The 14,501-nt window shown below is 39.3% G+C and overlaps 1 protein-coding gene and 1 long non-coding RNA gene across 2 annotated transcripts; both read left to right on the plus strand.

The window, feature by feature from the left end:
- The first annotated feature begins 1,685 nt into the window (after positions 1–1,685).
- On the plus strand, positions 1,686–5,782 carry abrab (actin binding Rho activating protein b). Its single transcript, XM_072370762.1, has 2 exons — positions 1,686–2,440; positions 5,180–5,782. The coding sequence occupies exons 1-2, from the start codon at positions 1,686–1,688 to the stop codon at positions 5,661–5,663; spliced, it is 1,239 nt and encodes a 412-aa protein (XP_072226863.1). The 3' UTR covers positions 5,664–5,782.
- Positions 5,783–11,378: 5,596 nt separating this feature from the next.
- LOC140274912 (uncharacterized) lies at positions 11,379–11,947 on the plus strand. The gene is made up of 3 exons (XR_011908377.1): positions 11,379–11,500; positions 11,602–11,654; positions 11,830–11,947. It is a non-coding gene; the product is annotated as an uncharacterized lncRNA (long non-coding RNA).
- Positions 11,948–14,501: the final 2,554 nt, after the last annotated feature.

Below are 14,501 nucleotides of genomic sequence, written 5' to 3' on the forward strand. Positions count from 1 at the left end.
TGTCTGTCTTTTTTCTTTTTTTCTACTGTACTTATGACATCCATTTTTGTTTTTGTCTCAAACTGGAGGGTGTAGTGAACCTGTTAGTCCTGGTGGAGGAGACCTATTCTCAGACCTGAGTATGTGACGCTGCATATAATCAGAGTGACTTGGTTTGAGAAGACCTCTTACGCTGATGCTCGCTGAGTCACTTCCAGCCTTCATGACAGACTGCCAGCAGCTGCTAGTGTGCGTGGGCCACGTTCTATTTATAATCACACTCCATCTGTAAACATGGGTCAGAAATATCACACATAAAATGATGCATTCCACCTGACATAATGCCTCCACGGTGCTTAAATCAGAGCTGTATGTGCCCATCTGGACTTTGTTTAGATAATTATAAAGTCAGACTACTGTCACAAAGGATGCTGCTCTGCCCCCGCACGTGAGCGTGTGAGCTGACATCGACCGGCAGCATTGCCAGACTAAACCAGTTCATGAGTAATCACAAGTTTAATCGCCTTCTGCACGTCACATTCTTTCCTTGGTAAGAAGTTCCGGGTTCCTTTTCTCTACCCAGTTGAAGTGTTTCCTGGTCTGGTATTTAGCTGTTTAAATTTTAGCTGCACGTTCATCAAGCTTAACTTTTGCATCTTTTTTTCTGACCCTGTTTTGACTGTACCCACCAGCAATTGAGGTTGTTAAAATTAGCTCCAATTAGCTTCAGCTTAACCAAATGGACATCCTGAAAGGGTCCATTCTGGGTGAAATACTTGCTTTTATATTTGAAAGTCTAAGTGCATTGTGCTGCATAATGTCTCTGTAGTTGCAATTAATTTATTTAAAAAATATAAGACAATGTTTGCTGCCCCACAGCCATTTAGGCCACAATAACAGGAACATATTTTGATAAGAAAATGGTAAAGTATCGTTCACTGCCATGCTACAAATAAGGCTTTCTCTTATTTTTACATTTACCCATGTGAGTTGGCAGGTTGATGGCTAATGTTCATCACCATATTTTTAGAACATACTAAGTGATAAAGCTTATGAGCTCATGTTATTTTATTGTTTGAGGTTTTAAAGGAAGATTGTTAGAGGAATTATACCACATTGTCTTATTTTAAGGCTCTGAATGCCTCCAGCTTCACCAGGAGTGACGGTGCTAAGCTTGTGTGTTAGCACAAGCTTTTCATCTCATCCCTCAGTATACAGGGTCATCTAAATTTGTGAAGCCATTTTTATAAACAAGGTGACTAGAAACGCATAATGAAGATTTGCTTCAAAACAGAAAATCTGTGGAAGCCTGAAAGTGTTTTAAATACATATCAGATGTCTTTGATGGTCTTTCTATGGGTGCACTTGCTAATTTACTGTAGCTTCTCCTGCTCCACTGCCCCGTTCACCTCTAATTACAAGCCCTATCTGTGATGAAACATGAGTAGGCAGGGGGGGATTAGTGTCAGGGAAAGACGATCAGGTCTGTAGCCCGGGATAACTCAAATACTTTCCACCATCATGTTAGGGTTTCCTCTACCTATTTTAGAGCTGTGGCTCCAAGTGCAAGGTTAGGAAGCAACAGAAGGAGGAAAAAAGCTTCCAAAAAAACAACAATTTAGGCAAAGGAGATGAGCTTTTCCAGGCAAATCTAACAGCTCATTTAGCAGGATTAATTGTGCTTGATGTGATTAATACAGATAATTATGTCTGACAAGCAGAGCGGCCAAGCTTCTCAAAGGAAACCATCCAACAACAAAAACATTAAGAAGCTCCGGACTATCAGCATGGTGTGCAGCCTGACGGGTAGCTGGCAGCGATGGGTGACGGATAATGAAAAGAAGCAGGCCAGTGAGCCCAGTGGCTGGGCTGCCACGTCAGTTGGAGAACCAGCTCAGGAACCCAGAAAGACATGGATCCCCAAGAAACAACCTCCTGTTCAAACCCAACCACCTTCTGACAGCTGTGTAGTGGCTCAAACATTCGCTTCTGAAGGATCATCCAACAATGATGACGTCAAGACCTCAGATGATCGATTACTGCCGTCATGCATCAAAACAAAGCAGGTGGTGAAGACCGTGAGCAGTGGCGTTCAAGAGAAAAGTGCAGGCATCGGGCTTCTGACTGAGAAGATAAAGAAGGAGTCTCTGCCACCGGGCGAGGAGATCGACAGGCTTCTGAAGAAGAAAAGCTCTCCTACACGCCGCAGGAAATGCTCCAACATGGTGTCTTCTCTGACCAAAAGCTGGAAGCAGGTGGAGAATGGGCAAAATATTGCTAAAGAGGGAGAAGGAGCAAGAGGGGGACGCAGCTGCGGGGTAGACAAAGAAGACAGAGATGCAGGGAAGGAGAGACTGAATGTTGAGGATGCTCAAACACAAAGGACAAGTATTTCAAAAGAAGAGGAGCAAAACGACTCTGATGAAGACTTAATGAGGATAAAAAGACCCCAAGTCTCCATGTGAGTATAGTCAGAGTGTAAAGAGAGGAGGTCGCAGATGTTGGCAAAAGTTCCTTGATATGCTGACTTGGTGTTGCGTAGAGACGTCTGAGTGAGACAGCTGTTTTGATTTGACAGTATGGGCAGAAAGCCAGGACTGTTCTTAGCTGAATACCTCATGTATGCATCATTATCACCAACAAATGGAGGCTGGAACATTGCCCAGGAAGGAAATTTAGAATAAGTTTCCATGAATGTTCCAGGACAATTTAATGTTTAACATTTTATTATTTTCAATAGAAAAAGACAGAAAGACAAAAACAAAACAAACAACAACAGATATTAATGCCAGTAGCCCACGGTATACACTGCACTTTCACGTGAAAACAGACGTTTAGACTGTGAGCATAACGACACAGTGAGAAAACCATAATACATATTAAGAGAGTGCAAAAAACAACCAGAAAAGAAGAGAAAAAAGGGGGACTGTTGGTACCTCTCTGTTCCACCTGCCTCATGTGTGAGTGATACTGACCCTATTTTAGGTTGTACTCCTTCAGTTTATCTTGTGACCTATAGGTCAAACGTTTGAGGGCGGAGTCAAGGGCAGAATATCATAATGAAGATGCTGGTGAGGAAGGAGGCTCTCCATGCTTTAACAATAAGTTTCCCCACTATGACTGGTGTGCAGTTGGTGAGAGGCTGGGGTAGCTGATAAGAATGCTGCTTGTGGAAAGAGGTGGTCGTTGTGGTGTGAGGAGCAGTGATGGCTGGCATTAGGGGAGTGACTCTGGGACGCCAGTGATCACTGGTCTAGCCTTCTGGAGGTGTCAAGGGCCCACCTTGACGAATCACTGATGAGAGGAGGTTCCCACCTGGTGGGGACAGGTGATCTAATGCAGCAGGGTAACCCAGAATGAACTGATTGGGGGTGAAGGGGATATTACAACCAAAACCGCTGAATTTTAGAACAGCTCCAGAACATATGCACTAAGGTGCCACCTTCAACTAGGCACCTCCAGCACTCTGAGCTGTCCACCAGGCCAACTGTCAGTCTGGATGAGATCCAGTAAACTCTGTTAAGAAATTTGAATAGAATCAGTCCAGTTTGGAGTTCTCTCAACACTTTTCTCCATTCCTCAATATTCTACCCGAGCCGGCCGCTGTGAATAGCAGCCCCATTTCACCTTCATAAGTTGGAAACCAGAAGAATTGGTGTTTAGTAGTAGTTGTGTGGTACTCATTTTTCCCATTTCTACATTTTTCTTAAGGACACACCGTGCACTCATCTGTCCATTAGCTTATTTGAGCGTGCAAATTATAGTACTTTCAAAAATTTTACAACCGATTGAGTCAGGTTCCTAATACCATTACAAGTACTCAATGCTTTTAGAATTTAAAAGAATATTTAGCATTGACTGGCCTGGTAATCCTGCATAAATCGGAGGCTTTTTATTATGGATATTTAAGCAATTAAGTGCAACTCTGCTTGAACTTATTTGAAAAGTTGTCTGTAGACCAGTGTAAGAGGGGTTTCCTGGTCAGCCGTTCTGTTGTCATCAGGACCAGGATCAGGACAAGAAGATGAGGCTGAAATCAATGAGACTGGAAGCAAAAGCCTTTAGTAGAAAATATTCTTTAAGAAGGTGTACAACGGGTCATACAGCTCGCATGCATCAGAGGTAAGACCTCGAACAAAGAAACCAGGTCCTATTTATACTCAAACCAGGTCCTATTTATCTTCCTCATATGATTTCTATAAGGAAGGTCCAGACATCTTGGTTCCATCTTGACATGTCATAAGTTTTCTCTGAACTTCCTAGTACCATATATCTCCAGACTGACCCTACCAAGGTCCTGCAGCATCAGTCAGGCCTGGCCTCTCCCAAAACACACTATCAACCAGCAAGATAAGATCTCAAGGCATGACTTTGAAAGGATATAATTTCTGCAGCATTTTTATGCCCCAAAAGCAAATGAGCCTCCTATCTTTTTCAACTGGAAGAACTTTGGAGCTAACAATGAACTTCCTTCAGTCAGACTAATCAGCTAACACGAACCAAAGGCTTACAGAAAAATAACTAACAATCCAGCGGTTACGATGAATCAGAACAAGTTTGTTTTTGCAGTTGGGAGAACCTGAGAGTTCAGGCTGGTGCAAACAGAACATCCACCCAAAACATGCCACTAAGAAAGCTTCTGGAAAACTCCTCAAGTGACCTAATCAGAGTCTGAACCTTACACCTCAAATCCAACCTGGTTTAGTTTAAATGATTCTGCCACGAAGAATGGAAGAAACTTCCAAAGGTGTGCCAAGCTTGTAGGATGATAATTCTGAGGAAGAATTGGTTATTGGCATTGCTGCCAAAGGGTCTCCAACCGAATACTAATTGAAGGCTCTGATTACTTGAGTTAATGGGATATTTTAGTATTTATTTTTTGGAAAATCTACACAACAAAACCCATATTTTTGTTTGTCATTGTTGATAAGAGTGAAACATTAAACAGGACCTGGAAGTGTTTGAAAATGTTTCATCAACACTGCATGAATAGTGAATTGAATAGGGAGCTATTTTCGCCCGAGTGTATATTATATCTAGTTTTCAGTTTATTTTTATTTTTTATCACAATTAACTATCAATTTGTCTACATTTACACAAAAAGCAAGCTAAATATAAAGTTCTTCCTGATGAATATTTATTACTCGCTTACAGATTTGCCTTAATCATTTTTATCAATTTGTAATGTAATCCAACACAGGTACAAAAAGGAAACAGAGGATGCCAACAAGATCAACGCCCTGTCCAAGACATACAGTGCCGTGGGAAACCTAAAGAGCCGCTGGCAGAACTGGGCTGTAGAGCACACAGTTAGCCAGAAACTGAACCCATTCAGTGAATACTTTGACCATGACTACTCCATGTCCCTTCGTCTCCAAAAAGGCCAGGAGGGTTACGGACGCCCCAAGGATGGTACTAAGACAGCAGAGCGGGCCAAACGAGCCGAGCAACACATCCATCGTGAAATAGATGACATGTGTTATGTAATTAGGACTATGGCTGATCCCGACCCAGATGGAAAGACCCGTGTCACATTCGGAGAGCTGTTTGACAGATATGTTCGGATCTCTGATAAGGTAGTGGGGATTCTGATGAGAGCCAGGAAACATGGGAAGGTGGCGTTTGAAGGGGAGATGCTGTGGCAAGGTCAGGATGATGAAGTGATCATCACTCTGCTGGTGTGATATTTGCAGCTGGATCAAAGTTGCACTGGAAATCCTCTTACAGGGTGGCACCCTCTGGTTTGTGAAATCATCTCACTGATTATCGGACTGGGTTGACAGGAGGATTTAAAACAAAGTGTGACCCCAGACTATGTTTGCTGCGATTTTCAGTAGAAACTTGAAGACTTTTCCCTCGTGGATATTTGAGTTGTAGCTGTCATGCGCAGTTTCCTGAGAAATCTGCAAAGCCTTTGAAGCTTTAAAACTCAGAAGATATAATACTCTACATTTTAGCTTCTTAAATTTCCATTTAGAGTAGCTCACAGATTTTCATCAAGTATCTCTTCTGCACTTCCTATATTGCTCGCTGTATGTTAATAACATACTTAAGGGTGTGTTGATATGCCAGATAACCAGAGGCTTTGCAGTATACTTGTCGCAAAGCAATTCTAAACATGGATTGGGTTTCACTGCCTGACGCTCGACATTCAGCTCAGCGTTACACTGCAGAAAATAACAGGCCCGAGGCTGTTAAAAATACTCATGCACAATAACTATACATACTGTAGTCCTTCGTCATTAACGGAAATACCATCCTCTCAAAAGGTTTATGAACCTCAAACCTTAAAATTGAAAAAGGAAAGTGAAAAGTAAGTTTTATTTCTCAGAGGAATGAGTATGAGTGTGCACTTTTATTAAGTATTAGTTACTACTAGTGCTTATAATGATAAACAAACTAGATATAAAAACAATTTCCCCAACTTCTTTAGTATTATTCATTGACCAGTATATCCAGCTTTCTTTTCAGCAATTTCCATGAACCTGTTTGTCAGTTTCTTAATCTTTTCACAGTCCGCTTTCACAAAAGAAGCTCCTACGGGCTGTCTGTTGTAGTCAAGTAGGTGTGTTGTCTTCCCTTATTGTAAATCAATAAGGGAAGACAACACACAGACAACACACAGGATCTTCTTTAAAACCAAAGAAGATCCTGTGAAGATTGTAAAAGCTTACAATAAAAGATTGTCCCTGGTAATTGCCATCATATGTCTCTCTTGCTGTCATATGTGCTGATGCCTTGTTTAGAATTGGTTTTCCGTATTTCCACTGAATAAAGACAGCTGAAAAAAAGTCACAAACAAACCGGTTGCAAAACACCAATAACATAACTTAACTTCACAGGTCACTTTTTGGTCTTCATGTCTCGAGTCTGAAATTGCAAGGAGTTAATATCACACTTTGACACTATTTTTAAATTCTCACTATCTCAAGGAAGCACCAGCCAAGGTACGTGGCTGTGAAATACCCCATGAGTTCCGGGTGAAGAGATGAGCAGAATGAAGAAAAGCTCTGTTAATATCAAACCTCAGCCCATATGATTTGAAATGAAACACCATATCAACTGTTGAAAGGTCAAGCTGAAATAAATCTACTCCTGTCTACCCTAAATGTGACAAATGGGAGTCAGAGGATGGGACCACCTCTTCTCTACATGCCCTGAAGTGCAACTTCTTGGAGCAATGGCCAGTGTCTGGCCCTGAAGTGACACCCAAGACTTATTCTGCCATATTGAGCTTTCTGGATTCTGCTTTCAACTTGGTTTTCATTAGCCTTTCCATCTGGAGTTTCCATGTTCTCCTCATGTATGCGTGGGTTCTTTCCGGGTGCTCCTGCTTCCTCCCAATGTGATTCTCTGCGCTTAAGCTTGTGTTCATGAGTGAAAAATTGGCTTAAGTCTGTTGTTCTAAATTTGGATCTTTTGTAGGGCAAGGTTTCTCTCAATGTTTACTTCACACTATCTACAATAACCACAATAACAATAACCTTTTTTAATTTATTGTCTGCCACTCTTGGTGACTGTTCCTGATTTCTTCTTGGTTCTGAATACTCAGTATCTTTGTTTTCTGTTTACTTTTATTTACAAGGAACCATCTTGGAAACTGTTTTATTAATTTATTTTTTGGCTTGTATGTTTCTCTTACATTCTGCAAAAAAATAGGCCAAAATTATATAGGACTTGCTTGAAACCACAATAAATTTAAATAAAATTGAATTAAAAATCAGTTTCTTGAGGGTAAAGATGTGTATTCTTTTGTGAAATACCAGTGAACTTTTATCTACGTGTGGTTTCAGTGTCTTTCTATCTCTTGTGTAGACACCTGTAAGACAAGAAAACAAAGGGCAGGGCCTGCCGTCTATCTCCCACAGATCATGACATGCGTATTTGATCTGAGATAAACACTGTTAAAAGTGTTTATGACTGTTAGGATGTAGGATGACTGTTAAAAGCACTGGATCACCATGACACTTTCTTTCCCTCATTACAGTACTGTATAGACGGTGGCCTTGAAGACATGTTATTTACACTTTCAAAGATTTATTAATAATGATAATACATTTTGTTCGAGAAACACTTTATATCATAAAAACAATCTCAAAGTACTACAGGAGTTGAAAAAAATGAAGACTTTAAGGATTAAAATGTCTCCTAAAGAGGAATATTTTAAGTCCCTTTTTAAAACCACTGGCTTATAAAACTAAAATCAATCTGAATATATTAGCAACAAATGATTCACTCTTGAAAAATTATATGTATAGATCTTTCAACACATTCAAGCTATTGTGCCATGATTATTCTTAATTCATACCGTTTGCATTGAGAAAATGCTTGGTTAGTTTTAGATATTAATTCAAATACTGTAATCTGGGGTAAAGGGTTTTTAAACACATGGTCAGGCTGATATATTAATAAATACCTGGATATAGCTTTTCACCATGTCATCTGAATGCTTCTTGCATGGAAATAACAGACATTAAAAACATTTCCTTCTCACAACGTCTGCATCTTTACTATGACACTACTTTTTTTGGGCATATGTACAAACATTCTTATTTTATGTCTTCTCATGAGACTGAGCCAGCTGAGTTGCAGCTGTTCCTGATTAGCTTTGTATTAGCTTTTTACTAAAGAAGAATGCCTACAATTGCAGTGCTTAACTTCACTATAAAACATAGCTGGTTAGAAATACATTTAATGAATTCCCCTTTTAGACCTGGTTTCCTGGAAGACTAATTATACACGAAACTTCTTGAGAGAATTACAGCAAATGTAGCAAATTAAGCATGTTGTTCCTCTAAATAGCCATAATTAGTGGATCTGCCGGTTGTACGATACCACACCAAGTAAAGTCTTTGTCAGAAAGCAAGTGAGCACTTCCTTCAAAAGCATAACAGCATGAATCTGTCACACAAGAATTCATTATGGATTTTCTTCCTGTTGTGGTCCACCCTGCCCTCTTTTACTGTAACTGAATCTGAGGAATGAGACACATGGGGAGGGACATTATCTAACCAAACTCCTGAAGTGAACTGAACCTGCAAATTGCATGTTTTGAGGACTTTATAGACCTAAGTAAGCACTGAGAGAATAAAGTGAGAGTAAAAACAAAAATTCTCTCAGTAAATCAAACATGTTGTTGAATCTCCTCTCATGAACATTTAACAAAGGAAAAGTGAGTTTTAGCTTTCGCAGATAAATAAGTGTGACTGTACATTTATTAGGCAATTACTGGAGTAGTGTTCAGAATAATCAGGCACCTATATAAAAAAAACACAGCCTCTCACTGCTGTTCAGAGATGTTTATCATCTCCACTCGCTGTAAATTTCAGTTTTTAGAAAGCTACATATGGTAAATACAATTAAAGAGAGGCCAGGTCATCATTTGGCCATTCTCTAAGGCCTTTGTTGCCAGGGCAAATGTGGAATACTTGGAGGCAAAAAGAACGCGCTGTCTTGTGTTAAGATCATGGACGTTTAGAAGGCTGCAGATTTCTTTTCATTCATTTCCACGTCTTTCTGTTTGCATTTTTTAAATGGTGCCACCACATCGCAGTTTTATTTCATCTTTTTTTTCACTTAATTAACACAATGATCGTGTTTATTGAATTATATCATAATTGTGATCAAGACAAACATGATCATGAAGCGGATCTTCTTTGATTAAAAAGTTACTGACTTCTAAATAGATAAAATATGCATCAGGAAATGCTTTCATGGTAAGTACCTCCCTGTTTTGTGGTCGTTGTGGACACTTAACTGGCAGTTCCTTCTCATGTTTAGTTTGTAAAAAGAAAAACATTCTCTGAAACCTTTTTTTTAACTATAAAACGAACAGGTGGGCATAGAAATATACACGGCATCATTTAATTGTGGTGAAAAAAGTCAGTCCAACAGCTAAGACAGCTACATGGGGACAAAAAGAGGAAGGTCATACAGTATTGCTCAAGAGAACGGATAGTGATAAGAAAGGATCACTACCATAAGAATAAGGGATCACGACAATAGCTACATCAGACGGTACATATAAAACATTTCATTAGGTGTCACAGTGACTGTGAAGATATCAGATATTCAATGCACAATTGCCATGGCATGCACACGGCGACAGTGGAAAGAAAAACTCACTTTTAACAGGTAAAAACCTCTGGAATAACCAGACTCAGAAATATATATGTATATACATATATATATTCAGGGTGTGATTTCTCTAAACACCTGGCCTCGCTGAATCAAACTGAACTCTCTGAATGCCCAATGACTGCCACGGAGTCTTCAGTATGCTATTCATGCCGCAACCTCTTTTTTCTAAGTGTCATATCAATTATCAGCGTTTATTCATTGTTACTGGAGCCACAAAATCTGGTCACCACTGGAATTGAATGATTAAAGGCGTCAGTTTTTAAAGATGCTGTTTCTGAAGAAAAATGTTGATGCTGACATGTTTTAAGTGCCAAAACATTTTTCAGTATTTAAAGGAGAAGCACGGTCCTGGCTCTGGTATCTTTGGAGGCCATAAACTTAAAAATAGGGCTGTACCAACTCATTATCACTCCCAACTCATCATATAGTGTTTTTTTTTCCACCAATGCATTTCCAGTGCTGGTACATAACTAAGAACCGGTTCTTTCTGTTTCCACAGGCAAAGCACAGAGTCAAGCCCAGAGGAAAAAAAAACACTGCCAATGTATCTAATGTATCTTTGCACCTCTTTTATTTGCCTTGTATACAAGAGTGTTCCGAAGCCATTATGAGCGGCATCACATCTGCCTGTGATCAAGCACCAGAATTTCAATGTTGACAAAATCCTCATGAAAAAGTTGTATTTAATCTGTTCTCATATTCTCTTGTGTCTGCTACATGTGAGGGTTCCCTCACCCTCAGAGTAGACTGAAGGGTGTTGTTAAAGTGTGCAGCAAAACTGCTGGTGCTCATCATCTGTACAAGATCAAAAGTTTGCAAAAAACCCTGTCAGATTCGGGTGAACTTAGCCACCTACCCCATAGTTAAAGTTATTCCTGTGGGTCACAGCTCCATTTTATCCACATGTCAAAAAAAAGAAAAAAGAACAAAATAACTATTTTGTCCCACCTGTCACTATCTATTTGATTAACTTAGTGATTTTCATTACGTTTGGATTTGGTAAAGGACATCCTTGAATCTTTGAATTACGGAAGGTTGCCATATCATGCTGAAAATTTCCTTGATCAACAGATTACCTACATATTGACGTTAAATAAAAAATTCCTCAAATAATTTAACAGAAAGCACCTCCTATTTTAACTAGATACATCTTTTATCAGCAGTGATTATGTCTATTGATAGCAAGGACCAATAGGAGGCCTTCCCAGAATGCTCTTCGAGTGGACTATAAACATCTGTGATCTCTGTGATCTGGGAGAACACAGCAACACACTGAAGCTGAGTTTTCATACATTTGATGCACATTTGTACGTTTTCTGCCCTTCCTGCTTGAGGTATCTTTTGATTTCAGAGACCAAAAGAAAGAGAAATAATCCAACAGGTAAGAAAAAAAATGTTTTTTTTTTACATTACTATCTTTACGATTATTGTTCACTCATTACGCTCAGAACTAAATAACTGGACGGCATTTTCTTTTCACAGAATGCTCTTTGTTGCCATCTTTGCTCTTCTTGCGGCTTCTGTTGCAGCTGACTGTAAGTGTCAATGTGATGCATATGATGTCAAATCATTCAAACCTGTTCCAGTTAGATGATGTGATCTTTCCACTTAATCTAAAGCTAGTAACTTAAAAACTGCATTTGTAAGTTATTCACATTCTTTATGTCGGTTTGATAACTCATAAGGTGTTTGCATGTTTTTCTCTTGCAGTCCAGCCCCACTACTCGTTTTCCCCACCAGTGGGTTCAGGAAGTGGCAGATCATACACTATTAGAGGAGAAGGAAGGATCACTGCCATCAGAGTGTGGGAATACTATGGTAGATACATCAGAGGGTAAATATAAAACAAGTTTTTGTTTTAATGCTGTATATTGAAAGTTCTGCATTCAGTATTGTCGTACTCATACAAATACATTAATCCTATTCTATTTTATTCACGGGGACTGTTTTCATTACAGGATATATTTCAATACAGAATCATCTTTTCTGGAACTGATTTCAACAACTCCTATTGCATAATATTTGTCTTCTTCTGTTTCATTCATCAGCATCCAGTTCAGATATGGCTTCGTCTGGTCTCGTATTGCTGGTTACACGTATGGCAGTCCTCAACAAATTGAGCTGTATGATGGTGAAGCCATCATCCAGATTTCAGGGAAGCATAGTCACTACCTGCAGTCTGTAGTGTTCACCACCAACATGGGCCGCTCCTTGTATGTGGGACAGCCTTCAGGTACTTCCTTCAACATGTATCCCGAGCACAGCCAGGCTGAGCTGGTCTTCCTCAGCGGCCGGTACCATGGAGGCATCACCTCTATTGGAACACACTGGGCTATCATTGATCCTTCCCGGGTCAGACTTACCAACAGCTCTGCTAGACACTAAGGATGAAAAGCAGAGGAGAATTAGTCAACACCATCTGGGAGCAAGTTCAGCCTCTGAACCCTGAACGTCTGATTTAATTACAGAAATTGTTCTTCATATTCTTTTAAATTCAAACTTAAATAAAATGATAAACATGTAAATCAGTCATCATTCTTTTATTTTATTTTGGACTTTGGCTTTCTGGTACTATTGAAATCAGTATTGCTTGAGAAAATGGAGCTGGAGTACTACAATCCCTTTATAAAAAATCTATTTGATTTGATTTTTTTTTGTCTTGCTTCTGTTGTCAGATTGAAATTTTTTCATTTGGTCATTTTATTCTAATGCAAATATCAGGGCAGTAAATTCTAAAGTGGTTGTTCATGTGCATCACAATGTCTAACTGAATGAAAATGAATAAAGTGTGTTAAAAAAATTCCTTCAAGCTTTGTTGGTTTTGTTGTATTTGAGTAAAAGGAAACATCATAACTGACTGAAAATAGATCATCTTCAGGGGCCTGGAATGGTCATAGAGTAATGTGAACATGCAAAATGCGTTTTATTTGCACAGTTTACTTATGTATTAGCATGTTTTTGTTATTAACACTTAAAAGATAAGTGTATATACACGGAGCCAACACAGGAAAACAGCATTCCGCCCTGAGACTCCAGGAGGCTCGGCTCCTCTCACTGAGTTTCCCTGAAAGCATTATTTGCGAAGTTTTGAGTGTTTGAATTATTATTCACGGTATAGTAGAAAATATATATGGAAAAACAATTAATTAGGGGCAGACACTAGGTGTTAATTAGCATAAATGAATATCTATATATATGTATATGTACATATACATATATATATTCATACTTTATCAAGAACAAATAGTCAAACAAGTCAACTACTAATGCTCAGTCATCAATACAACATTAACTCAAACAATATCATTTGTACTGAGCAAATTTTGGAGCTGACTGTCATCAGTACTCTAAACATATGGCCTCGTTACAATTCTGAAGGACATCATGTCCTCAGCTGTAGGTCAACGATTCATTGACGGCTTCATCCTGATGTGAACTATCCATGTCTGCTTTTATTTTCTCATTCACTGTTTTAAACAGAGTTAACTGACATGAATCTCTGGCTCTCTCTCGCTTTTTTTGCAGGCTAATAACAAAGATTTAATGTCACAAACAAGACTTTAACATCACACTTCCCATTTCAAGGACAGCAAACTAATTGCAACTCACTCTTTACCATCATGAAATCAGCAGGATGAAGGCTGCAGCAGGAGGTGACCAGGTTAGTGGTAGCGCACCTGTTTAGCACCAACCGTTGATTAGCATCCAATTCAAACTGCAAATAATAGATAAGAAATAGGTTTTCTTCTATTTTTTCAACATATTCAAAAACTCACATTATTTTGGTGTAACAGGAGTGTTTCATGGTTGTCTGTCATCCCCTTTATTTGGCACGGCACTAACCACACACACTCAAGCTCAATAATTTGTGGCACTTGCTAGCAAAGGTGGAGAGTATCTATTGGTGCATTCTATTTGTGAGTTGTCAGCCATGTAGTTATTGACACTGTACAGTATTACAGTGTTATTATTTGTATGTTATTAACACCGTATCAGTGTCTCACTTTTTTTACATAATATTTGCCTCTGACCCCTACATATATCCATCCAGTTCATCCAGTTCAGGCTTTGTCTAGTGTGACGTTGCTGGTTATGCATACAGCAGTGTTCAGGAAATGGAGCTATCTGATAATGAAACAATCATCCAGATTTCTGGGAAGTATGAACGGTATCTGATGTAAGTTGTTCACCTACAACTTGGGCCTAACTTTCAGGTAGTTCCTTCAATATATATCCTGAACACAAACAGGCTAAGCTCGTCTTTCTCAGCGACCAGGTGCATCGTGACTTTGGCTTCTCTGAAACACGTTGTTGTCAATTCATCCTTCACCAACAGTGCTGCTGGACACTAAGGAGGAGGGCAGAGGAGAATTAGTTGACAC

Source organism: Leuresthes tenuis, unplaced genomic scaffold, assembly GCF_036924035.1.
Source record: "Leuresthes tenuis unplaced genomic scaffold, fLeuTen1.0.hap1 SCAF_18, whole genome shotgun sequence".
NCBI classification, from domain to species: Eukaryota; Metazoa; Chordata; class Actinopteri; order Atheriniformes; family Atherinopsidae; genus Leuresthes; species Leuresthes tenuis.

Bases quoted from the DNA above. Each gene is read 5' to 3' on its own strand.
- abrab (XM_072370762.1), top strand. From the start codon at position 1,686: ATGTCTGACAAGCAGAGCGGCCAAGCTTCTCAAAGGAAACCATCCAAC. The intron at 2,441-5,179 runs GTGAGTATAGTC...AATCCAACACAG, and splicing joins AAAAGACCCCAAGTCTCCAT to GTACAAAAAGGAAACAGAGG.